General features: G+C 45.2%; 1 protein-coding gene across 1 annotated transcript; it reads left to right on the forward strand.

Annotated features, from left to right (window-relative positions):
• Positions 1-2373: 2373 nt before the first annotated feature.
• Positions 2374-16133, forward strand: CHAMP1 (chromosome alignment maintaining phosphoprotein 1). Its single transcript, XM_045869783.3, has 3 exons — positions 2374-2526; positions 7309-7429; positions 12578-16133. Exon 3 carries the CDS (start codon positions 12632-12634, stop codon positions 15080-15082), a length of 2451 nt encoding a protein of 816 aa, XP_045725739.1. The 5' UTR covers positions 2374-2526; positions 7309-7429; positions 12578-12631; the 3' UTR covers positions 15083-16133.
• Positions 16134-26187: the final 10054 nt, after the last annotated feature.

Below are 26187 nucleotides of genomic sequence, written 5' to 3' on the forward strand. Positions count from 1 at the left end.
GACTGAGCCACCCAGGCACCTTTTGAATCACTCATCTTGAATTATTCATATACCCTGTAATAGATTTGTTTACATAATTTCAACCCAAAACAATGGCAGAGGGTATTTTGCTTTTATGTTGTTGTTTATTTATAGAGAAAACCTCAATAAAACAGACCCAATTATTGCCCTGTCACAATCTATATTTGGCTTCCAAGAGTTGCCCTATGCTAGAGGTTTGTTTGTTCAGTTCTGTTGAAGTAATCAACTCATTCTAACATTTGAGGAAAAAACAAAGTATAGCAGCCATTCAATTCTGGCGTGCAGCCACCATGAACCTTGTTTGTGAAACTGGATTTCAAAACAGAACATAAAAAGCTCCAAAGAAGCTTCTTAAAGAACAGAAACCCAGAACTCCAGTACTCCAGAGGCATCCACACACTTGGCAACAGACCCCAGGGACTCCTGTCTGCAGATAGCAAAGCTCAGAACAAGTATGTGTCTGCAAACTGATGGTTCACAAATCACCCCAGGACAGATGAACTTCAGCAGCTGAAGAAGTAATAAACTGGTATCTTGCCACCAGTCTCAGGTCTCTAACCAGTTCTTAACTGGAAATTGTGTGATGTGCATGACAAATTACACTACCTTCCAGGAGGCCTTAGGAGTAACAAGAGGAGTAAGAGTTGAAAGTTATTTTGTAATACTGATACAGCAGCAACACTTATGAGACTTTTTAAAAATACAGACATAAATGAGAAAAATAGCACCACATATATGCCCATACTGAATTTTGCAACATAACTTCCTATTAAAGGTTAACAATCTTGAAAGTTAATATGCAAACCGTGATGGTCAGAGAAAGGCTCCTCTTGTTTCTATATTTAAAATTCACAGCTTCGAAAGTTTACATTGAATTTCTATCACTGTTTATTGGACATCTCTGTTTCTTCTCTCATAAATAAGCTGTTTGTGTCTTTTGCCTGTGCATTTAATGGGGTGTTCAACTGTCCTTTTTCATAAAGAAAGTTTTGTTAGGGGACGAGAGTTCATGTCACAGTTCGGACTTGGGAGCATGGGCAATGTTTGCCTAGGTAAAGGTTATTAAAGGAAATTTTCAACTTTTAACATTTCTGGCCCTACTCCTAGCTCCCAGGGAAACTATACTTAACATTTACCAAGGTCAACATGAATTGGCAAAACCTCAAAGCATGGGCTCTATTTCTGCCCCGAGCACACGCTGTACCTCTGCTGCGTTAAATAACCAAAAAGGAGCACTCTGAACACAAAAGATAAGAAAAAGTAAGAAACTTCCCAGGTTGCCATAAGATTAAAGTTATACAGCCCTGCGTATATATACTAGAACTCAAAGCCTGCAACTTTCTGAATGTTTCGTCTGATCATTTGTAACTTTTTATGTAAAAAAATGTATATAAACCTATACTAAATGTTCCCTTACCAGAGCACGGTCTTCTTCGTGAAGACTGTGCATCCTGGGCGGCTGTCCTAATTTGGGCTCAAATGCAACTCTCTTAAGAATTTCTAAAAGGTCTGTTCCTTTTGCCTCGCAAGGCGAATGGTGCGCCCTCCCACCATCCCCGGGAGCGAGTTCACAGTCCACCTGGCGGGTACGCTCCTCAAGGCCAGGCAGATGCCTCCATCCAGGAGTCCACGGAACACGGGTGAAGAAAGCAACTGAAAGTTTTAAAATCTTTCACTATGCGGAGCGTCTTCTTCCGAAACTACTAAATCTAATCACAACTAATGGGTCACTCTACTACACAAGTAATAATCTGAAAGTTCCCTAAAACGCGCCCGTTACTGTTTAAATATTAGAAGTCGGCGTGTCCCGAAAAACCAAAGGCGCAGGGCCCTCAATTCCCCGGGAAAGGGAGATGAGAACAAACGGCGGGCTGGAGACGCCTGCACCGAGGGTGAGCGCACGCCGTCTGCACGGCCTGCGGGGCCGCGGGCCACCGGCCACAGGCCCACCCCGCACTCGCGGCCGCGAATCTGCGACGCCGCGCCCCCTCCGTGCGCAGCGCCGTCCCGGCCGGCCGCTCGAGGCCTGCGGGCCTGTCCACCAGGAACTTGGCAGAAGCGGGAAGCAGAGCTGCCGGGCGACGCCTCTCAAGCAGGGCGACTGCTCTCAGGCCGCCCGCGTCGGCCAGCCTAACAGGGACCGAACGCCGAGCCGCGGCCGGCGCCCAGGCACCTCTCGGGGGCGGGACATGCGCGTCACTTCCGGGGGCAGGGCGGGCCGCTCGACCCGCCGGCGCCCTCCCGGCAAAGCGGCGCCCGGCGATCAGCGACCTGATTGGGCCGCGCGGGAGGGCGCGGGACGCCAAACCCGCCTCCCATCAGCCCCCGCCCGCCCGTCCCGCGGCCGCGCGCACGCGCGCACGCTCGCGCGCCCGCAGCCCGCGCCTGCGCCGCGCCGCCATTCGGGAGGCTGCCGCGCCGCAGGGCCTCGCGGAGCAGCCGGGGAGCGCGAGCGCGGCTCCCGCCGTCCTTCGCGTGTGTGGACGCCGCCTCGGCCCATCATCGGTGAGGAGCGGGACGGGCGGGCAGCGGTGTCGCGCGGGCCGCGACGCCCCGCAGGCCCGGGTCCGAGGAGGCCCGCCCGGGGCGTGCACCGAAGAGCGGCCTGCGCCGGGTCTGCCGGCGGGGTGGGCCTCGGGGCGGGGGCCGAGCCCCGCAGGGTCTGCGGGCGGCGGGAAGCACCGTGCGAGACACCACGGGGGGTCGGGAGCTGGCTCCGCGACGGAGGCGCCCGTTCCGCTTCAGTCCGGGGCAGGGCTCTCACTGTCCCTCGTCGGCGTGGGCTTTTGTCATTGTTGCTGCTTAAAAACGAGCAGGGCAGCCCGGAGTGGGAGACACGAGATCCCGGAGTCGGCCCGGGGTTGGTGTCTACATTATGGGAAGAGCTCCTGCCACTCAGCGACGGAAGCAACCGGCTTACAAACGGGCAAGGGGCTCGGTGGGTCTTCTCCAAAGAAGGCACCCCGATGGCCCGTGAGCACAGCGCAGGGTGCGCATCGGCCATCGGAGTTAAGGAAATAAAACCAGAGTGAGGTCCCGCTTCACACCCACCGGGATGGCTGTGAGCAGAGACACATCACAGATGTTGGGGAGGGCGTGGGACAGGTGGCACAGCCGCGCGTGGCTGGCGGCCACGAAAAGTGCTGCAGCCCGCGACTGTAGAAAAGGGTGTCGTGGTTCCTCCGATTTTAGCACAGAGTCACGTAGGACCCAGCAATTCCGCTCCTGGGTTTCGACTCCGAAGAGTTGAAAGCGGGGACTCAGATTATTGTACGCCAGTGTAGCCAGCTTTGTTCGGAATAGCCAAAAGAGGAGGTATTCCAAGTACCTATCAACAGATGGGTGGAAAGTCAATTGTGGTATGCACAGGGGAATGGGATTCACCCCTAAAAAGGAATGCAATTCTAATACCTGCTGTGGTATAGACGTGGGAAGGGAAATAAGCCAGACACAGAAGAACAACCGTGTGATCCCACCCACTGGGACAGAAAATGGAATAGAGCTTACCAGGGCCAGTGGGAGTGGGGGAATGGGGACTTCTTGTATAATGGGTACAGTTTCTGTCTGTGGTGATGGAAAGTTCTGGAAATGGATAATGGGGATGGTTGTACAGCATTGTGATATACTTAGTATCACTAAATTGTGCTTTTGAAAATTGTTACAATGGTAAACTTTGTTGTATTTTACCATAATTTTAAAAATGTATTGGGGGGGCGCCTGAGTGGCTCAGTCGGTTGAACCTCCGACTGGTGGTTTCGACTCAGATCATGGTCTTGGGGTGGTGGGATCAAGCCCCACATCGGGCTCTGTGCTCAGTATGGAGTGTCCTTGTTCCTCTCCTTTTCTCGCTCTCAGATAAATACGTAAAGTCTTAAAAAAAAAAAAAAAAAAGTCTGGGAAAAGGCAAAACCACAGAGACGGTGAAAAGACCAGTGTTTATGAGGAGCACAGGGAATTGTTCTGGCTGTGAAGTTATTCTCGTCCATTGTGTAATGCTGGGTATGTGACACTGCATTTGTGGAAACCCATAGACTTGTATAACAGGTAGAGTGACCCCTAACCGAACTCTGCACTTTAGTAAGTAATATCAGTATTCCTCAGTTTTAACAAATGTACTAATACATGATGTTAATAATAGGAGAAATTATGTGCAGAGGAAGAAAGAAGGTAAAGGTAGAGAACTTCCAATTTTTTCTTTAACCTAAAACTAAAAAATAAAGTTTACTAATTTTTAATTAATTTTTAGCGGTGAAAAGCAATGCTAGTGGGTATATACTAATAGAACCCAATTAGCTTTAAACATGCTGTCCATATTGAGGTTTTTTTTTTTTTTCCCTTAAAGATTTTATTTATTTACTTGGCGGAGAGAGACACAGTGAGAGTAGGAGATGGAGAAGCAGGCTTCCCGCTGAGCGGGGAGCCCCATGCGGGGCCAATCCCAGGACCCTGGGATCACGACCTGAGCCGAAGGCAGACGCTTAACGACTGAGCCACCCAAGCGGCCCTTGAGTTTTGTTTTTAAAAGCTATGCATCAGAAAGTTTTTAAAGACGACCAGGTGTTCGACTTTAAGGAAGCAGCTGTTGAATAACAGGTGTGATGTGATGTGGTGGTGGACTGGCAAACCACTTGGAACTTTTTTTTAGGGACAGCATGTAGTCTGTAGAGGCAAAAAGTAGGATCGGAGAAACTTTTGTTAGTCTGGACAGTGTAGTTACTTTTATAGTTAGGCTTAGGAGCTCTGAAATTTAGGGGGCTGGGGGGAATGCTAGAATCTTAAAAAAATCCTCCCACTGGGAGGAATCTCAGAGTCTAGCTTCTACCCAGGAGCTGAACTCTGGACTCATTGTTGCAGCGTGCCCATGGGAAAGACCTCATGGTATTTCAGCAGAGATCCAGAATCAGGAAATCAGGATCTTTTGTTGCTTCCTCTGACCTAACCGTTGTGATCTCAAGTACTTTTCTCCATCAGCATCAGTTTTCTCCGTTGTAAAGTGGAGAGTTTGGACTCAGGTCCTCTGAGGATCCTTTTCTATACTGGCCATTGGCTTATAATTATGGAGGGCTCCTACCTGGCAAAGCAACTCATTTTAGTCCGTGATTGAGTAGTTTGTAAAACTTTATCTTGAGCTGGAATCTGTTTCCCTGCTAGCTTCCACTTGTTGCTTCTAGGACACATTACATATTGAAGTTGGTCAGTTTCTGTACTCACAAAAGACGTGTTTTTAAAGACTGCCTGCCATGGTGGTTGCTCGCTTTCTTTTGCATGTTGCCTAGTGGTAGGAACTCAAAGTGTCCTTCCTACCCAGAGCTGGAGACAGTGATCCATTGGGACATTCTGTCCAGTGCAGACTGTGGAATGCAGTTCTCTGTGGATTCATCCACAGATTTTGCCCATTATACTGGCTTGTCAAGGTCTTATAGGTTTCAGTGCATTAGTTTAGTCAAGATATATTAGAAAGAACCTGGATAAATGGCAGAACTTTAATCTGGTCCTTTGTCAGATGCTGATTATTTGCTTCATCTTCAGCAAATTACTTAATGTCTGCGTTTGAATTTCCTCAGCTATAAATTGAAGTTTTAAAGTAGATGATCCCTGAGGTCTTTCTGCTCGAAATCCCAGTGATTTGAAAACTAGAGGGTAGCTCAGGTCACTTCTAGTTTTAAAATCCTGTGAATCGGGCGCCTGGGTGGCTCAGTTGGTTAAGCAACTGCCTTCGGCTCAGGTCATGATCCTGGAGTCCGGGGATCAAGTCCCCGGGCTCCCTGCTCAGCGGGGAGTCTGCTTCTCCCTCTGACCCTCCCCCCCTCATGCTTTATCTCATTCTCCTCTCTCTAATAAATAAATAAAGTCTTTTAAAAAAAATAAAAAATAAAATCCTGTGAATCTAAGATTAGGTCTCTAGTCCTCATGATGGGATGTTTTAGAGGTAATGAACAGATACTTTCTGAGCATATACCATGTGCCAGGGATGTGCAAGGGTTACAGGGGTGAATGGGTAGTCCCTGCCCTCTGAGAGCCAGAGTCTGGTAGTAACAAAGAGTGATGGCTACACTGGAGGTGTGCACACAAAGAGGATTGGGGCCGGGGCGGCCATTATTTAAGAAGTATCTGCCTGAAGGATGGGGAAACTTGCCTGATGGCTGGGTAGCAAGATGGGGAGTGTAAAGAAGAGTAAATGCTTGTGTGAAGGTCCAGAGTCTTAGTTTGTAGTGGAATTACAGGTGGGTCAGTATTTAGAGAATGTGGTCCAGTCAGGGGCCAGACAGATGGTGAAGAGCTTTATATGCTGTGGTTTTGTGTGCTGCAGGTGTTGGGGATACTTTGAGGAATTGTGAGCAGGCAAATGCCATTAGGTTTTTGTGTTTGGAACATGACTGGAAACTGTGTGGTGAGTGGATTGCAAGGAAGTGAGACTGCAGGCAGGGAGAGCACAGCTATCAGAATTTCAGCAGTTGACCACAGGTAGAGAAATGTGCCGGAACTCAACAGCAGAAATGTGTTTTGAGCTAACCTAGCTTGTTCGTGGCCAGTTTTCTTCCTTTCTTTTCAAGTCAACAACTTACCCAGACCCTGATACTCTCTTTGAAGTCCACTTGAGGGGCGCCTGGGTGGCTCAGTCTTTGGGCGTCTGCCTTTGGCTTGGGTCATGATCCCAGGGTCCTGGGATCGAGCCCCGCATCGGGCTCCCTGCTCCGCGGGGAGCCTGCTTCTCCCTCTCCCACTCCCCCTGCTTGTGTTCCCTCTCTCTCTGTCAAATGAATAAATAAAATCTTTAAAAAAAAAAAAAATGAAATCCACTTGGGAAGAGGCCCGAGCAGTCACTGAAGCACCACTGTCCTTCCTTGTCCCCTGAAGCCTCTTCCTTCTTTGCCCCTTTGTCCTGTTGATTATCTTGTCCCTTCCTCACTGCCTGGTACTTTGCTGCTCTGCAGTGTAGTGTGGATAAGGGACCAAACATGAGCTGCTCCTGTAGTCTGTGGTCACAGCAGCAGTCTGCTGAGTGCTGTCCTGTCAGCTCAAGTGAGATGGAGGGTTCAAGAGTGCTGTGGTTGTAGACAAAGGCATTAATTCCATAGTGGATTTTGAAGTAGAATTAGATGTGGGTGGTGTCATGGGTAGAATCCATGGTCATCTTTGGTATTATTACATTAAAGCAAGTGGATTGGACCCCTGTTACTGTTGCAGGGAGCAGGACAGCAGGAGACATAGGCAGAATTCTTTTACAGGGGCACAGATTATCACAGAAATGTAGTTTTGATTACATTTCCTTTCTTTTTTTTTCAGGTCAACTCTCATCTTTGTTCTTCATGTACTACAGGCTATTTTCTGTAGTTAACTCAGAAGCCATGTAGACTTGCCTGCCCTTTGAAGACATACTTTTTAAGACTTCTAGGAAGATAAGCTGGTAAGTCTACCAGAGAAAAGCCTGTTGGTCTTTATTTCTTACCTGCTCTAAACGTACTTGTCCTGGATTTATAGTGTTGTTCTACCAGTTTTACTTTGCATATGTTTTTGTTTGCCTTTTAACGTTTGGGAGAATATTTTTAAGATATGAACATTTTTGAAAAGTGCTTACCTAAGGAAAATCTATAAAAGCATGTATGCTCATACATAATGGTGCATGAATGTGTGCTAGATAAGCATATATATGATAAGGTTTGAGAAGTGAATTTTGTACAATTCTTTTTTTTTTTAAGTAAGACGTTATTAAGTTATGCTAATGAGGCTTGGGAGTAGGCAGGTTTGGGTAGACTGGCCAGAAGAGTTGGTGATAGGAAGAGGAAATAGGGAGGGGCAGGTGGGAGAGAGAGGGAACATCTGAGGAGCCATGGGGTTTAACACAGACTGAGAGGGAACAGGATGGTTGAGGAACTGATTGAGTGGCACTAGATGAAGGGTGGGAGAGCTGATGATTTACCAGACAGCAATTAAGGACAAAAGGGAGTCAGTCCAACCTGAGAAGCTGAGGTGGCTGGAGGCCATGGGGGCAAAAGCAGCAAGATTTAGGCTAAGTGGTATTCATCAAAGATAGAGTAATTTACAGGAGCAGCTGTAAAATGTAGGGTTAGTGTAGAATTTCCAGAGAGGCAAGAACCAGAGATACAGCCAATGGAAAGTAGAAATAAGGAGAAACAGTGGTAGAGCTTTGCCTGTCGAAAGGAACCACAGCACTTGGGTAGGAGTTGGGATAGAGGGTGTGGCTGAAGAGGAGACCAGGTCTCCACTTGTTGCGCTGTGTTAGAGATGTCAGGTTTGGGGGCACCTGGGTGGCTCACTCGGTTAAGTGTCTTTCAGCTCAGGTCATGATCCCAGGGTCCTGGGATCGAGCCCCGCATTGGGCTCCCTGCTCGGCGGGGAGCCTGCTTCTCCCTCTCCCACTCCCCCTGCTTACGTACCCTCTCTTGCTGTGTCTCTCTGTCAAATAAATAAATAAAATCTTAAAAAAAAAAAAAAATAGAGATGTTGATTTTTTATTTGGTAAGTTTGCCAGAAGCATTTTTTAAAAACCAACCTGATGATAGCATAGTGTGCTCAGTAATTTCTGTGGGAATAGAAGAAAATGCTATACCCTTACACTTACTGGGCTTATTGATAGCCTCTATTTTATGAGTTATTGGTAAAAAGTTAATGAGTTAACATACAGGAAATGAAGAAGGTTGTTTTGTTGATGGGACTATAAATTAGGCAGAGAGGAGAGAGGTCACTAAGTAAGTTACTTTCTCCTACTGTACACCAGTTTCTTTTTTTTTTTTAAGATTGTATTTATGTATTTGACAGAGAGAGAGTATAAACAGGGGGAGCAGCAGGGCGAGGGAGAAGCAGCCTCCCGCTGAGCAGAAAGCCCGACGTGGGGCTCGATCCCAGGACCCTGGCAGATGCTTAATTGACTGAGCCACTCAGGCGCCCCTGTACACCAGTTTCTTGAGAAGATGGGAAAAGTCTCCATAGTTAACGGTTCGTTTAAGCTTAAGAAACTCAAATCGTTAAAGTATAGAGCCTCTCTTCCTGTCATGAGTAGGGTTAGGGTTACGGGCTACCCTTATAGTTTCTAATATAATAATCATAGCTGACACTGAGGGCTCACCATGAGATACTGTTCCAAGTATGCTACACAATATTAACATCCATTGTAGAGTCCAGGAAACTGAAGCATAGGAAGGTTCGGCAACTCAACAAAGCCATATAGTGGAACCAGGACTCACTCAAATCCAGCAAGCCTGAGGTCTTAACCTTTGTGTTGTAATATATTTGATATAGGGCTCATTATAATATAATGATGTGGTTTAATATGTAATGTCCCCCCTTTTTTTTTTTAAGATTTATTTATTTATTTATTTGAGACAGAGAGAATGAGAGAGAGAGAGCACATGAGAGGGGGGAGGGTCAGAGGCAGAAGCAGGCTCCCTGCTGAGCAGGGAGCCCGATGTGGGACTCGATCCCGGGACTCCAGGATCATGACCTGAGCCAAAGGCAGTCGCTTAACCAACTGAGCCACCCAGGCGCCCATGTCCCCCTTATTTAATATGAACATCCCTTGACTGTTCATCATGGCCACTTACGGCCAGACGGGCATACTGAGATACTACTGCCTTTTCTTTTAACATTCTTCTAGTTTTACGAGACGTTGGGTCTGAGGTGGATCGTTAACCTGCACATTCTTTCTACATGTTTTCTTCATTATGTTTGTGAGTTGAAGATTCTTTTCAGAGATTTTTCTTCAGTACTAAGTGATTATATTCTTTTTTTAGCCCATATAGCCCTAAAAACAATTTTCTAAAGGCCAGGATAGTTGCAGGGTAATTCAGAAGGGGCTAATACTTTCTGAAAAGCACTTGTTTGTTTCCTCAACTGTCCTGTCACCTTTTTAAATTTAGACCACTCCCCCAAAATGCAAATGATATACTAATGATATGGGTGATAGAAAACAATATCAGTAATAACATCTTCAAAACAAGTTCTCAAAATTAGAAATGTTTTTTAAGTTAATGTTTTAAAAATTATTATTTTTTTAAAGATTTTATTTATTCATTTGACAGAGAGAGCAAGCAGGGGGAGTGGGAGAGGGAGAAGCAGGGATCATGACCTGAGCTGAAGGCAGAAGCTCAACGACTGAGCCACCCAGGCGCCCCTGTTTTTGAAATTACTAAAGGGGGAGACTCTGAATATAAATAAATGTCTCTAATCTGTACTGTATTTTGAGGAGCAGTAACGTGGAAGGAATACGTTTTGACCCTGTAATTACTATTAGCACAGAACACATTGCATGCTTTTGGTGGTAGCGGATACTTTTGGTAAAGGATGGGACATAATTTAATGAGAAAAGACTTTGTGATTCACTTGGATAAACTCACTGTGTATGTTACAGAATCTCTTTTAGCAGTTGTTGGGTTCCCATGCTGAGAAGAGCATACCAGATGGAACTGGTAGAGAATAGAATAGAGTCCAGAGGCACCTGGCTGGCTCAGTTGGAAGAGTGTGCAACTCTTGATCTCGGGGTCATGAGTTCGAGCCCCATGTTGGGGATAGAGATTGCCAAAAAAAGAAATTAAAAAATAAAGAGAGTCCAGAATGGATTCATAAACACAAAATTGAGTAAATGGTAGATGGAACATTACATATCAGTGAGGAAAAGGGTTGGAGAGACAGCTGTCCATTTGGGGTGAAAAAACAGGCTGAATCCCTATCTCTTTTTACCAGATAGAGTAAAAAATACAAATGTAAAGGGGCGCCTGGGTGGCTCACCCCGAGTGGAGCTCTGCCACCCTGGGCATGGAGCCTGCTTAAGGTTCTTGTTCCCTCTGCCCCCCACCAAAAAATACAAATTGTAAAAAGAATGAAATCCTCAAAATCATAGGAAAAAAAATACTGACTGCTTTAAAAAGTAATGGAGTGGGAAAGCATAATTTATAACAATCATAAGGAAAACACCTTAAACCAGTTCAGTGTGGAAAAAAAGCACATATATGTGTACACATACATACCATAAAGTCAAGAGACATGATAAACTAGGAAAATATTTTCAGTAAAGGGTTGACTTCTTTTATGCAGACTATTTACAAATAATTAAATGGACAAGGCACATCCTACAGAAGAAATACACATGGCTAATCAACAAGGGAAAATGTTCACTCTTTCTCATTAAAGAAAAGCACCTTAAAACACTGCTGAGACTCCAGTTTTTACCCGAGAAGTAGCAAAGATAGAAGTTTAATAATGCTCATTATTGATGAGGGAGTTGGGGAATTGTCCCTGGTATATACACTTTTGGTTGGTATGTCATAGTACTGGAATTTTTTGAGAGTTTCATGAAGTTTGTCAATTTTAAATGTAAATCGCCTTTGAACCAGATAATTCACTTCTAGGAATTTTCCCTTCAGAAATACCCTCATATTCAAGATATGCACAAGGAAATTTAGTGCTTATTCTCTAAATAAGTAGAAACAAAGAACTCTCTAAGTAGAAACACATAAACTTGGCCTACTTTGGTTTCTAGAATCACCGAAACCTCCTCTTCTCGCCCTAAAGCCTCAGGAGCCTGGTCTTCTTCTGAGCCACCTTCTCTTCCTTAAATGAAAGCAAGTTGCAGATCAGTGTGTTTAATATCCCGCTTGTGTAGGATGTGTTTGTGGGAGATGGTGTGTACATAGAACAAGTGATACTGTGTAAATATGTTGTTCTGCATGAATGAGTGCATTTTTAACTATGAGCTCCTGTTACTTTTCACCACCCTAGAACACTTGCTTAAACTTTTAAAAAGTCGTAATTACTGGCAAGCAAGTTCCTGCCTCAAGTGTCCTCTATCTGAATTGCCCTTTGCTAGGCAAACTCCTTTACATCATTCAGGATCTATGCTCAAGTGTCTTTCCTTGACAGCCTTCTCTGCGTTCACACTTGGCTTTGCACCTAATGTAAGCACCATAGTACAAGACATCTCTTTAAACCCAAGTGCCTAGAAAAACAGGGCACAGAAAATAATTATTTTCACAGAAAAATTATTTTATTAAATGAATGAATAAAGTACTTGATATTAGGATGGATAAAACATTACAAAATGTGTTGATATTTTTAAAAAGCCATCTTTTCATAATTTTAGTTTAACAAATGCTCTCTGAAGTGGAGCTAGTTTCTTGCTCAGCCTTAAACTGCCTAGCTTTACTTTGGTGTTGGCTGAGCTTTATATGCTGATAGCTTGTTGATTTCGGGTTTCAGAGTCAAGATGTAAGGCACATGCTAGGTCGGGTTTGGGTCACTGTTATAACCTGGGTGAGGCACCTCTCTGAACCTTTTTCTCCATCTACAAATGAAAATAATACTGAGTCATAGAGTTAGGAGGATTACATGAGGTGATACCTCTAAAAGTAGGAGTTCCTGGGGCTCAGTTAAAAATTAGTTCCGTCTCTCTTTTTTCTCTTCAGAATCTTTACTGAGGTATTATCTGATAAATGCACATGTCATTCCAGACTTAAAATTACGCAGTTATGGAATGGATGGAGAAGAGCATTTTATTCAAAATTATGTCCCCTGAAAATAATTAATTTCTACTTTATTGCAGCACTGTTGAAAGTTTTTACAGAATATAATCGTGTGTGTTGTGACAGAGAGAGAAATGGAAGTATTCCAGGAACTCCGTAAACCGTCCTCACGTTTGGAGTGTGACCACTGCAGTTTCCGAGGCACGGATTATGAAAACGTGCAAATCCACATGGGCACCATCCATCCAGAATTTTGTGATGAAATGGATGCTGGTGGGTTAGGTAAAATGATATTTTACCAGAAAAGTGCAAAGCTATTCCACTGCCATAAGTGCTTCTTCACCAGCAAGATGTACTCTAATGTGTACTATCACATCACATCCAAACATGCAGGCCCAGAGAAGTGGAATGAGAAACCAAAAAATCAGCTAAGCAAAGAAACAGATCCTGGGAAAAGCCCTCCTCTTCCTGAACACCAGAAAATACCCTCTAATTCAGCAGAACTCCCAAAACCCATACCTGCCCTTTCGCTAGAAACACAGAAACTTGGCCCAATTTTGTCTCCAGAATCACCAAAACCTACACCTCTCACTTCCCTGGAGCCTCAGAAGCCTGGCCCTGTTATTTCTCCTGAGCCACAGACACCTTCTCTTCCTTCTCCTGAGCCTCCAAAATCTGCCTCCATTTCTTCTCCTGAACTTCCAAAACCAGTCCCTATTGTTTCTGAGTCTCAGAAACCACTCCCTATTCCTTCTCCAGAACCACAGAAACTTGCCCCTATATCTCCTGAGCCAGTAAAGGCCACTCTTATTAATCCTAAACCCCAGAAACACTCCCATTTCCCAGAAACATTGGGGCCACCTTCAGGCTCATCTCCAGAGTCACCAGTTTTGGCTGCTTCCCCTGAACCTTGGGGTCCCTCCCCAACTGCATCTCCAGAGTCTCGGAAACCAGCCCGGACTATCTCCCCTGAGCCAAGGAAGCCATCCCCATCGGAGTCTCCTGAACCTTGGAAGCCATTCCCTGCTGTCTCCCCAGAGCCCAGAAGACCAGCCCCAGCTGTGTCACCAGGTTCTTGGAAGCCAGGGCCACCTGGGTCCCCAAGGTCTTGGAAATCCAGTCCTTCGGCGTCATCGGGACCTTGGAAGCCAGCTAAACCTGCTCCATCTGTGTCTCCCGGTCCTTGGAAGCCAATTCCTTCTATCTCACCTGGGCCATGGAAACCAGCTTCCTCTGTGTCCCCCGCATCCTGGAAGTCATCGTCGGTCTCACCTGGTTCCTGGAAGTCTCCCCCTGCATCTCCTGAGTCGTGGAAGTCTGGCCCGCCAGAACTCCGAAAGACAACTCCCACCTTGTCACCTGAACATTGGAAGACAGTTCCCTCAGTGTCCCCTGAGCTTCGTAAAGCAGGACCTCCCTTGTCTCCTGAGCTTCGCAAACCAGGCCCACCATTGTCCCCAGAGATCCGCAGTCCAGCGGGATCTCCAGAGCTCAGAAAACCTTCAGGGTCTCCAGAGCTTTGGAAGCTTTCTCCTGATCAGCGAAAAACTTCCCCTGCTTCACTTGATTTTCCCGAGTCCCAGAAAAGTTCCCGTGGTGGTTCCCCTGATCTCTGGAAGTCTTCCTTTTTTATTGAACCTCGGAAACCTTCTGGACCATCTGAGTCCCCTAAGGCAGCCTCCGATATCTGGAAGCCTGTTCTCTCTCTTGATACCGAACCTAGGAAACCTGCCCTGTTTTCTGAGCCCACCAAAACAGCCCCTCCAGCTTCTCCTGAACCACGAAAACGTGCTCTTTTTCCAGAGCCCCGGAAACATGCCCTTTTCCCTGAACTTCCCAAATCTGCTATCTTCTCAGAATCTCAGAAAGCAGTTGAGCTTGGTGATGAACTACAGACAGATGCCATAGATGATCAAAAGTGTGATATTTTGGTTCAGGAAGAACTACTAGCTACACCTAAGAAACTCTTAGAAGACACTTTATTTCCTTCCTCAAAGAAGCTCAAGAAAGACAACCAAGAGAACTCCGATGCTGAGCTTAGTAGCAGTGAGTATATAAAAGCAGATTTAGATGTGATAGACAGCAAGGGCCAAGAATCAAGCAGTGATCAAGAACAGGTTGATGTAGAATCTATTGATTTTAGTAAAGAGAACAAAATGGACGTGACTAGTCCAGAGCAGTCCAAAAATGTGTTACAATTTACTGAAGAGAAAGAGGCCTTTATCTCTGAGGAAGAGATTGCAAAGTATATGAAGCGTGGAAAAGGAAAGTATTATTGCAAAATCTGTTGCTGTCGAGCTATGAAAAAAGGTGCGGTTTTGCATCATTTGGTTAATAAGCATAATGTTCATAGCCCTTACAAATGTACAATTTGTGGAAAGGCTTTTCTTTTGGAATCTCTCCTTAAAAATCATGTAGCAGCCCATGGGCAGAGTTTACTTAAGTGTCCACGTTGTAATTTTGAATCAAATTTCCCAAGAGGCTTTAAGAAACATTTAACTCACTGTCAAAGCCGGCATAATGAGGAAGCAAATAAAAAGCTAATGGAAGCTCTTGAACAGCCCCTGGAGGAGCAGCACATTTGATTTTTACACATGGTGTGGATATATGATCTACAGAGTTGTTTGTTGAAACTGTGTAAAGCAGAGTTAAATAGTGTAGGTGGGTCAGTAGATGTTGATGTGTATGGTGTACTGTGTTCAGTTGTCTCAGTAGTGTTACAAAGAATAATTCGCATTTGGTTCTTTTTTTCATGGTCTCTGTTTATGTGGCTATCTTGTAAGTCAATAAATTCATAACTATATTCCAGGTGGGTAAAATTTCTCTGATTTCTTTTAAAAATATTTGAATAATATGAAGATGTAGGTGGTCCACTTATCAAGAGCAAGTTGTACTCAATTTAAAACATCTAGTCAAAGTATCTTTTTTTGTGAAACTAACTTCAGACAATGGAAATTAATAGTTGGAATGTTTAAGAATTAGGCATGAAAAATTTGAGAAATTTTTTTCTCTTTCCTTAAATGTATTTTCAGATCATAAAAGGTATTTTGAAGTTCCTATTTGGTCATATACACTTAGTTTATTATAAATCTTGAGCAGCTCTAGATGTTTATTAGCTTCTACGTCATGGAAAATTGGGAGTCTCAGGGTTGCTGATTTTCTGCTAAATAGATGTTGAGTAAGTTTTAAAAGGTTTGCAGCCTTCTCTAGGAAACTGGGAAAGATGAGTGTGACTTAGGTCTTATCTTTAGCTGTTTCCTTCTGAGTCTTCCATTCTGCACCGCCTTCCCCACCCCACCCCACCCCACCCCACCCCCAGTTCTGTCTCTCCTCTTCTCTGTGAGCTCACACCAATAGATGATCCTTGACTGCCAAATGTGTCAGAACTGTACTTCCTGCTCCCTGGGCCTCACACGCCACCTAGGGGGTTCAGACCTGGTAATGAGTAGGAACTGAGAGTCTTCCAGATTCACGGTAGAAAATTTTGTAAGTAGACATTTCTGTTTGAGAGACGTCAATTGTATGTTTTCCACAGTTGTTACTGTAAATACCTTGTGCCTGTTCGTGGATTATTTTGTTCTGAAATATTTTGTCAAATGTGTATCAACCAAATTAAAAACAAAGGCTTTCATGTCAGTAGCATCCTCGTGTGTGTTTTCTTTTGTGTAATTTTCATTGTACGATACCCAGGGACCATGATTTTTTTCCTGTTCCCCCTGTTCTCAGCATGCTATTTTCCCATTTTCCCAGCATTTTCTAAGCTGTGTTTTCTCAGTTCTGTGGTCAGGTAAGTGAGGGAAACGCTACACTCAACGGTGCTCCTTGTGGAAGATCCACATCCTGGCTGACTTGTGTAAAAACAGTGCGAAGCATTTAGTGACATACGGATTCTCCTGTGCAGCCAAGGGTTGAGAGACTATCTTTAATTAAGCTGTTCCCAGACATTTTTGAACAGCGAGCACTTTTTTATCATAGCATCTAAATTAATATGCCAATTGAGAAGGCTTCGTGTTTATAGACTCCTGGGAAGCTCTTAGTGTTTATAGCATTCTGGGAGGATCTTACAGGCTCCAGGTCTCACCTCTTTGATGAGTAGTTGATGCTGTTGTCCGTTTACACTGGGCCCCTTGAGAACAAGCTTCCAGTACTGGAGTTTCCTTCTACGTGTCTAAGGATACCTTAGGTAAGACAGTGGTCTTGTTCTCATCTGTACGGACTCAATTAAAATTATGACTGGAAAAGACAAAGGTGTGCAGCACCCAGAAACCCTTTTGAAGCCTGCAGTCTCAAACCAACTGTTTTGTGTAACATTACTTTCCTTAGGACTTTACACTTCTGGTGCAAACTTCTCACAGAATCCTTCCTAGACCTTTGCTCAAGGTGGAGCCAACTAGTTCCCATGACTTGCCATCTTAGGTGGGTTTTGTCATAATACAGAGGATATTATGCTAAAGTAGGAGATGCACGAATAGTTTTGGCCTTTGGTTAAGCCACTGTGTTCTTGGTTCACCTCACTTACGGCTTTCCACTTTTTTCTCATTTTACCTCAGGGTCAGGATAACCTAATACCCCCCTTTTTTTTTAACCTTGGCAATTTTGCCTCCTATACAGTAGCATCCCTCTAGTCAATGTGACCCCGTCTACATTTTCATTTTCTCATTTATCTATGTAATTACAACTATTTTTTATATAATATGAAAAATTACTGTACCATCTTTCAGTCAACATTCATGGACCTGACACTAATGTGTTTTAGGTGACCTACTGAATTTTCATTAATTGGACTCCTCAGTACCTGAACTGGGATGTGTCTGTAGCAGATACTGCTTTTGTTTTGTTTTTTAAGACTTTTAAAATTTTTTTAAGTCATGTCTACTCCCAACATGGGGCTCGAATCCACATTTCCAAGATCTAGAGTCTCATGCTTCGCCAGTTGGGCCAACCAGGCACCACCCTCCTTTTGTTTTTAATATTGGTGTGGATTCTACAGCTTTGTCTTAGATGAAAACAGAAGGGTGCTTACCAAGTAAGATCTACAAACAACCCAAAATGAAGGGCCTCTTTTAAGCTGCGTTACATCCCTAGACCTTAAACACCCTGAAATTATCCCCTTTTCTCCGTCTAGCTGTTTGTGTCGAGTAATTTTGAGTATGCAGTGTTAGTCTCCTATTGCTGCCATAACAAATAACATGAAATTCAGTTGCTTACAACAACACAAATTTGTTTTCTTACATTTCTGTAGTTCACTGGGCCAAAGTAGAAGAGCATCCGTTCCCTCCCCTTTACATTTTCTAGTGGCTCCTGCTTCCCTCTTCCATGTAAAGACCCTTGTGTTTACATTAGGCGACCCAGATAATCCAAGCTGATCTCCCAACTTTAAAGTCAGCTGATTAGCAGCCCTCAATCTCCTTTGCCATACAAACTGCCATAGTCAGAGGGCCTGGCATCTTTTGGGGCCACTCTGCCTGCCAGACCTGGGCTTGAAATTTGGGGTTTTGATTTCTCTGCTTGGCCTATTGCGAGCTAGCTTTCTTCAGCAGTGTTACTTGTTACCTCCTCGTTGGTCTAGGCCCTCATCACCGTGTACGTTTCTTAGTACAGTAAACTGCCTGTAGTGTCAGGACTCGGTGTCAACCCCCACTCACCCTGGACACACTGAAATCCGGTCTCCACAAGACTGATTTTCTGTTGCACATTTCAGGCCTTCCATTGGCAAACCATACCTTCCTCAAGCAACCTTCCAACCCCACTCTGCTCATTGTTTGTTCTTCCCTAAGAAAATGCTCCCTGTTTCCTATTAAACTGCTACCCTGGGGTGCCTGGGTGGCTCAGCGGGTGAAGCATCTGCCTTCGGCTCAGGTCATGATCTCAGGGTCCTGGTATCGAGCCCCAAGTCCGGCTCCCTGCTCAGTGGTGAGCCTGCTTCTCCCTCTCCTTCTGCCTGCTGTTCCCCCCTGCTTGTGCCCTCTCTCCCTCTCTGATAAATCTTTAAAAAAAAATAAAAACAAAAAACTGCTACTCTCACTGAGCCTGGCACAGTTCTCTCCACTTTCCAGGGCTACTCTTGCCAAACTGCTTTTTATTTTATGAATTGGAGAAAGAAGAGACAAACCCTCTAAGACTGAATTGGGCCTCATTTAGTGTTGACTCGGTGCAGGAGTGCTACATTTTCATTACAAGTTCCCCAGACTAAAACTGAACAAACTGTTGTAATAAAAAAAAAAGATGATTTAACACTTTTGATCCTGACCAGTTAGTGGCTTAGTTGGTTTGAGCATAATGTTAACTTTTTGCTTCTATCACTAGCTGATCTCTTGCAAATGCTTGCTATGGGCCAACAAGAGGACTAGATGAAATGCATGGAAGCCTCATAAATTCTTGATTTGTATAAATGGAAGAGTTAGTTCTAAGGTCAAGTGAACAAAAATTTTATGTGAATCAAAAACAGAGAACCCTGGCCCCTCAATCAGTTCCCAGACGAGCCAGTTTACAAACCCAGAACTCCTTGGATGCAGAGGAGGCGTGGTCCCCTTGAGTGAGAACCCAAGTACGCTGCCAAAAAATTTATAGTTAGCCTTTCTCCCAACCTTCACCCAGGGGACTGATGGCCTTGGAGCAGTGCACCTGTGTGCTGGAGAGGACACAGACCCTCAGGACTACCTGGACATGGACTGGATTGACACTGAACCCAGGAGACCACAAGCATCACTGTGGCCCCTCCAGTCCAAGCAGGGTTCATGCAGGTCAGGTGCCTGGGGTGTTAGGTCTGTCTCACAGCTGGTTCTGTGGGCCCCCAAACCATCCTGTGGTTATTGCCCCAGCTCGGGAAGTATCTAATTAAAGTAGCTATTCTCCGGAACTGTCAGTATCCCCGCATGGGTTCCCTGACCTGTGGGGTGAGAGCTATTACAGTGGAAGAGATCGGTTGAAAGCCACTGGTAAATCCAAGGCAGTCAAGCAGTGAGGATTCTGGGAAGTTGGAGGAGCAGGAAGCACCCGAAATCTGTCCCCCAGGGAGGCCACAATTGCACTGGCAGAACCTGTCTGATGCAACTACTTGGAACTCAAGTCTGTTGAAGGCTTGCAGCTTGCCGGGGAAGGCTCGGACAGTAAATTCTAGCTCCTCACACAGTGGCAGCTACCCATCCCCCACCCCCACCATGGGAACATCTTGCACACAACTTACAGGAGCTAGGATGGGTAAAAAGGACCCTGTCTTCCCAATACTGGGGATCTGTGCTTTGATTGCTGATTGCTAGTTTTGATCACAGAGATGCAGGCAAAGAGGCAGGCAGTCGCTCTGGCTGCATCTCCTCCGCTGCTGTAATCCCTTCGCCCTCCAGCTGAAGTGACTTTCAAGAGATTTAAAGGGCCAGGACTCACCACCACCCCCACCCCAACCTCACTTTTGCTTTTCCCCTTTTGGGAGCCAGACATTAAAGACTAGGACATTAAAAAACAGCTGCATGTACAAGGAAAATGAGAAAGTGGCCATGAATGCCCAAGGAAAGGCTCTAGAAGAGACATAAGAAGACATTGTTTATACCTCAGGATGATCTCTGCACAGAACCTACAATAATAAAAACAACAAAAAATAGCAAACCCTGGGGAAGAGGGAGAATCTGATTTCCACAGTTACACATTTTAGATTCAAATGTCCAGTGTTTCACAAAATATCACAAGATATACAAACAGGAAAGTATGACCCATTCAAAGGAAAAAATTTCAACAGAATCTGTCTGTGAGAAAGATTTAATGGCAGATCTATTAGACAAACATTCTAAAACAATGGTCCTAAAGGTGGAGAAAGTCAAGAAAAGGATGTATGGACAAAATGGAAATACCAACAAGAAGACTGAAAACCTAAAAAGAAATTCTAGAGCTGAAAATACCACAACTGAAATGAAAAATTCACTAGGGGGATTCAAAGGCAGATTTGAGCAGACAGAAGACTTCCTGGGGAACTTGAAGATAGGACAGTGGAAATTATCCAGGTTGAGGAACAGAAGGAAAAAAGATTGAAGAAAAGCGAGCAGAACCTAAAGGGACCTCTGAGACACAATCAAGTAGACCAACATATACATTGTAGCATCCCGGAAGGAGCCCGAAGAAAGAGAGAAAGGGGCAGAGCGAATATCTGAAGAAATAAAAGGCTGAAAACTTTCCAAACTTGAGGGAAGACATGAGTATAAACATCCAAGAAGTTCAGCAAACTCCAAGCAGTATGAACTCGAGAGACCCACCCTGAGACACATTATAATCAAACATTTAAAAGACAAAGACAAAGAATGAATCTTGGAAGCAGCAACAGAGAAGAAAATCATCACATAAAAGGGATCCTCCATGAGAATATGTGCAGATTTCTTACCAAAATTTGTAGGCCAGAAGATACTGGGTCAATGCATTAAGAGTACTAAAAGAAAAAAAAAAACATTGACCAAGAATCCCGTATCTGGCAAAACTGTCCTTCAAAAGTGAGAGAGAAATCAAGACATTCCCAGAATAAACAGAAGCTGAGTGAGTTCGTGACCACTAGATGTGCCCCATAGTAAGTGCGCAACAGAGTCCTGCAGGGGAAATGAACGGACACTAGACACTACCTCGATGCCGTATGGAGAAACAAGTATCTTCATAAAGGTAAATATATGGGCAATTATAAAAGCTAGTATCATTGTAACAACGGTTTGTAATTACTTTTTTCTTTGCTAAGTGATTTAAGAGACTACGACATATAAAGAAAAAAATATTACTGTAAAACCAGTATTACTGTAACTTGGCTTTGTAACTCCAAATCTTGTTTTCTACATTACTTAGGAGACTAATGCATTAAAAAAAAAAAAATGTTTCGGGACACACAAGGTATAAAGATGTAATTATGTGGCATCAACAACCTAAAGGGGGAGGGGACAGAATTGTAAAGGAGCAGTTTTTCTGTTACAGGAGTTGCACTGCTACAGATTCAAATTAGAATGTTGTAACTTTACGATGTTGATTCCCATGGTAACCACAAAGAAAACTGCCATAGATTACATGCAAAAGGAAATTAAGAAGGAATTCAAACATTTCACTTAAAAAAAATCAACTACACGCAAAAGAGACAAATACAGGAATGAGGAAAAAATATAGACATTCCACATGCTCCATAAGCTATAGGACATAGAAAACAAATAGCACAACGTCTCGTCTAGTGGATGAGATGGAGACTTTCCACCTTAGCAAGAAAGAATGGGATGATGAACTGTGGCCTGAGGACCATTCATGAGCCCCCTTACAGGAGGGAAAAGGAGGGGGAGCCCAGGCCCCCAGAAGGCCTTGCTGGTGGGAAGGGGGCTCTTCTCTTCTGCCAGGCGCAGCTGCTCTGCTGAATGACCATCGAAGGTTCACAGCCAGCAGGGTGAGGCAGGGGGGAATTGAAAGGGTCGCCACATTACAGGCACTCAATACATACTAGCCGAATACATGAGTGAATGGCCTTTCTACACACATGCAAGTGAAAGGTACCAGGAACCTGATGCAGGCCAGCTGAGCTCCCTTATGCATGTACTGTGACTATGCCAAGCCAACCCTCTTCCAAACAGCCTTGTTGGCTCCTGCTTGAAACAGGGTGCCCAAGTAAGGTCACCTGCTCTTCCTGGTGAAAAAAAGCAGGGGCAGCGAGCACAGAAACCAGCTGGGCCTTGGGTACTGTTTGCAGTTATGGAACTGCAGAAGGAGCCCATGACCTCTCTCCTACCCTACATTCTGTATGAGGCTAGAAGCCAGGCTCCCTCTCCATGCAAGGACTTCCACCACTTGGCCATTACCAAAACTACAGTAAGGCACTGGCAAAGCTAAGGACCTACCTTCTTGGACTTTACAGCTTTCATCCTTGATGAGCACGCACTTACTTGCCTGCTGGGGATCATGAGCACAGGGGTTGAGAGCCTGGGCTGTGAAGTCAGACAAACCTACATTAGCACCTGCCTCCCTTGCTTAGTGTGTGCATGTGTGTGCATGCCTGAAGGTGAACTTGAGCAAGCTATTATCCTCATGTGCAAAACGGGGCAGACTTGTAGGACCTACCTCATAAGGTTATTATGGAATAAGACAGCATAAAGTGCTCAGAGCGCTAGTCAAATTCCTGGCACACTGAACATACTTCATAAATATTGGATGCCATTGTTACTTTATGCTCTGACTGAATCATGCTAATGAGAATTTTGACCACTGGCAGGAAAAGTAATAGTAAAATATTAAGATTTTATGGCTTACCTCTTCTTGGCAATGAGTTGAGGGCCTTTTAGGTCTGCTTCCCGGAAACAAGATGAATGAGTCCAACTGAATAACAAACCTTTTTAGAAGTCGGGTCTTTGTTTTTTCAGTAAGATTGAAAGTTACCAGATGGTAAAATCCTTACAAGTAATTTCTGATTACAGGTAACTTGAACATTTGGCATATAACGCGAAAGAAATTTAAAGAATTAGGTGGCATTCCTATGACAGGACGCCTCTGGTCCCTAACTGCATCAACGTAGTCTCAGCAATGAGACTAATAAAAACGAACAACTGGAATAGGACTGTCCAGGATCATCTTATTCTATCAGTGCAAAGTATTCATTCAATTCATCTGTCAACATATGAACCAACTGGAAAAAAATCCCCATCCGAGATGAATTTTCTTTTTAACACTTTACTACTGAAAATTTTAAACATTCACGTAAGTCGAGAGAGTTGTGAACCGGATCCTCACCAGCTTCAACACTTGTGAACATGCTGCTGTTTTTAATCCACAGAGGGTTATGGTACCTTTTGGGTTTTTTTTGTTTTTTTTTTTTTTTTATTTTGCGAGAGAGAGAATGAGAGAGAGCATGAGAGGGAGGGTCAGAGGGAGAAGCAGACTCCCTGCTGAGCAGGGAGCCCGATGTGGGACTCGATCCCGGGACTCCAGGATCATGACCTGAGCCGAAGGCAGTCGCTTAACCAACTGAGCCACCCAGGCGCCCCAGTACCTTTTGTTTTTATGTTTCAGTCACTTCAGGCTGCTGTGGCACATCCCCGCTGCCTGGCCCCCATGGTGGGGAACACCAAGGCCAGAATGTGTATGTCTGCTGCTTTGGGCAGGTTATCTGAAGTCATGGATGGTTTCTCTGCACCTGGAACAAGAAGCAGCCCTCCCAAGAGAGGTGAGGAACAAGCACCCAGATTCACTGCTGAACAAGCAGCAGTGGGGCAGGGGGGTGGGGGGGACGACACTCCGGGGGGTGCATGCAGCAGCGTCAGGTTGTCTCAGGTACCCGCGGCTGCTCCTTCCTCCCCCTTGGCACTAGAGGCCCAGCTAGTGCATGTGAGGGAGCCCAGGGGTTTGCAGCGGCCCCCGCAGAACAGTGGTGCAGCCATGGGACCTCCTGTCTGGGGCCCACATGGTCAGACTCTCTTCTTATTCTATCCCGGGAGTGTCCCAGAGTGGAACCCATGAAGGGTGCATTGATTTGTTCACTCATTTAAACGTGTCTGCTATGTGTCAGAAACAGCTTTAGGCTCTGGAATAGGAAGTGAATAAAGCAGCCTGCTTCTGTGGTGTTCAAAGGCAGAGGGGAGTGGTAATCGAAAAACCAGTGACACTGAGTGGATTCTAAAATGAAGAGTGAGTTTCTCAGGGAGGCCCGGCACTCAGGGCGCGGGGAAGACTGGTCCATAGCAGCTGGCTCACCTCAGGTGCAGGTGGAGCCTGGGAGCCTTGTGGGGTCAGAAGGTCTGCCTGGGGCTCGAGATGCTATACTCTCCAACAAGTGAGGATGCAAGGGAGGGGCGTCTTGGTAGCTAAGGGGACAGCCACGTCGGTAGGAAACAAGGGCACAGAGAGGTGGTGGTGGAGGCAGCATGTGTGTGTTGGACACAGAAAGGAGCACCAAGGAAAGGCTGGATGGTCTCAAAGCAGTCCTCAGGTCCACAGCAGTGCCATCCCTAAACGACCCCCACTAGTGACACCCATGCTGGTCCCTCATGCCATAGTTGCTCACAAGGCATCAGTGAGCTGGGGTTCTGCGGGTCCTGTACCCCAACAAAGGCACAGTCTTGCCCACAGTGTCAAGCTTGTAGATGTTTGCCAATCTGCGGTAAATGCCTATAGAAAGAAAAGTCACAGGACAAACTCGTTAAGTTCTCACAAGGTTCTTCGAGTGTAGCTACCCTTCTGGATAGCAGAGGATCTCTGGTCTGTGAAACCTCTAGTCAAGAAATTGGTTGAAGGGCCATGTCTCTCTGAGGGTTGCTCAAGTTGGGCCTGTATCCACAAGATCTGACATAAGGTTTAACTATGCAAACCAAGCAAAGATCTAGTGGGCAGCTTATCCTTTTCAGCCCCGGGCACGGGGTGATCAGTCACCCCCAGAGTTATCTGGGGGAGGGCCATTCTGATGGCCTCACTGGCCCTTCTGCCTGCTCTGGTCAACTTCCCAGCTTTGCCACTAAACTCCTGGGTCTTCCTTTCCCATTTAAGCCAGGGTGCCTGTACTCGGTTCCTATGGCCGCTATGACAAATGACCACAAGCTTAGGGGCTTAAAAACACAGAAATCTATTGTTACAGTTCTGGAGGTCGGAGCCCACAATCAGTGTCTGCAGGGCCTGCTCCTGCAGGAGACTCCAAGGGACAATCTGTTCCTGGCCTCCTCCAGCTTGTGGGGGCTCCAGGCTTCCTTGGCTTGTAACAGTATCTGCACCTCACCTCTTCTGACTACCTAGGTGTAAAACCCTTCCCTGCCTCCCTCACCTGCACAGCCCAGGAGAGTCTCCCCATCTCAGATCCTGAATTTTAATCATGTCTACAAAAACCCTTTTCCTCCCCAAATAGGGTAACCTTCACAGGTTCCAGAGACTAGGATGTGGCCACCTCTTGGGGCCATTTTCCAGCCCATTCCAGAGCCCACTCCAAGTGAGGTAGGAATTTTTGGCATCTCAACCTCATTTGGCCACTACTGAGTTTAGGCTCCTAGGAACCAGTTGCACCAACAAGTAGAATCTCTCCTTTGTTTAAACCAACACGCTATCCATAAATTCAGTCCAACTCAGTATTATTTTATTCTGTAGACTCCTACACTCAGAATCCATTCCTCTATCTGTTCCCCTCATTTTTGCTGACATGAATTAGTAAAGGACTGGGTTCTTTTCGTGTGGAAGCAGTCTTCCCTACATCGACTTTGTTATTGGCTAATTCAGGTCTGAAAACAGTGGTGGGGTGGGGGGAGCATAAGAAAACCTGCTTCCTTGGGGAAGGAAGGAAGGAAAGAAGGGCATGGGAGCATCAGTGGGGTGTGGGTGTTGGTGAGCCCAGTGAGCTCCGAGTCTTTCAAAAACTCCCAAATACCTCCATTCTGGTACAGAGGCCATTCTTTCCACATTACTGAGCCAACTTTCACATTTCATGGCCATTTCAACCCTGTGACTATATGACAGTTTATTTTACCACTTGCATAGCAACTCCCAGGTCTTATGTTTTAAGAGTTTAGATGTCTTGTTTGCTGTTTACATTCCAATTCAGTGCTGTTAGAAATCGCCATCCTATACCACAATCTTGCACTCCTTTTGCCTTTTACACCGTTCCATGGTGGTGGCAATGTGATTTCCGCAAACCTGACCCACAATGGATAGTTGCTTCCAGGTGACCACAGGTGATTAGCCATTTTCCACCACAGGACTGGGCTGCCAGATTCTT

The sequence above is a fragment of the Mirounga angustirostris genome, unplaced genomic scaffold (assembly GCF_029215605.1).
Source record: "Mirounga angustirostris isolate CCGP_5_RB_7025 unplaced genomic scaffold, mMirAng1.0.hap1 SCAF_3, whole genome shotgun sequence".
Classification (NCBI taxonomy): Eukaryota; Metazoa; Chordata; class Mammalia; order Carnivora; family Phocidae; genus Mirounga; species Mirounga angustirostris.

What these genes read in the sequence shown, in the direction of transcription:
- CHAMP1 (XM_045869783.3), top strand. Translation starts at nt 12,632, where the DNA reads ATGGAAGTATTCCAGGAACTCCGTAAACCGTCCTCACGTTTGGAGTGT.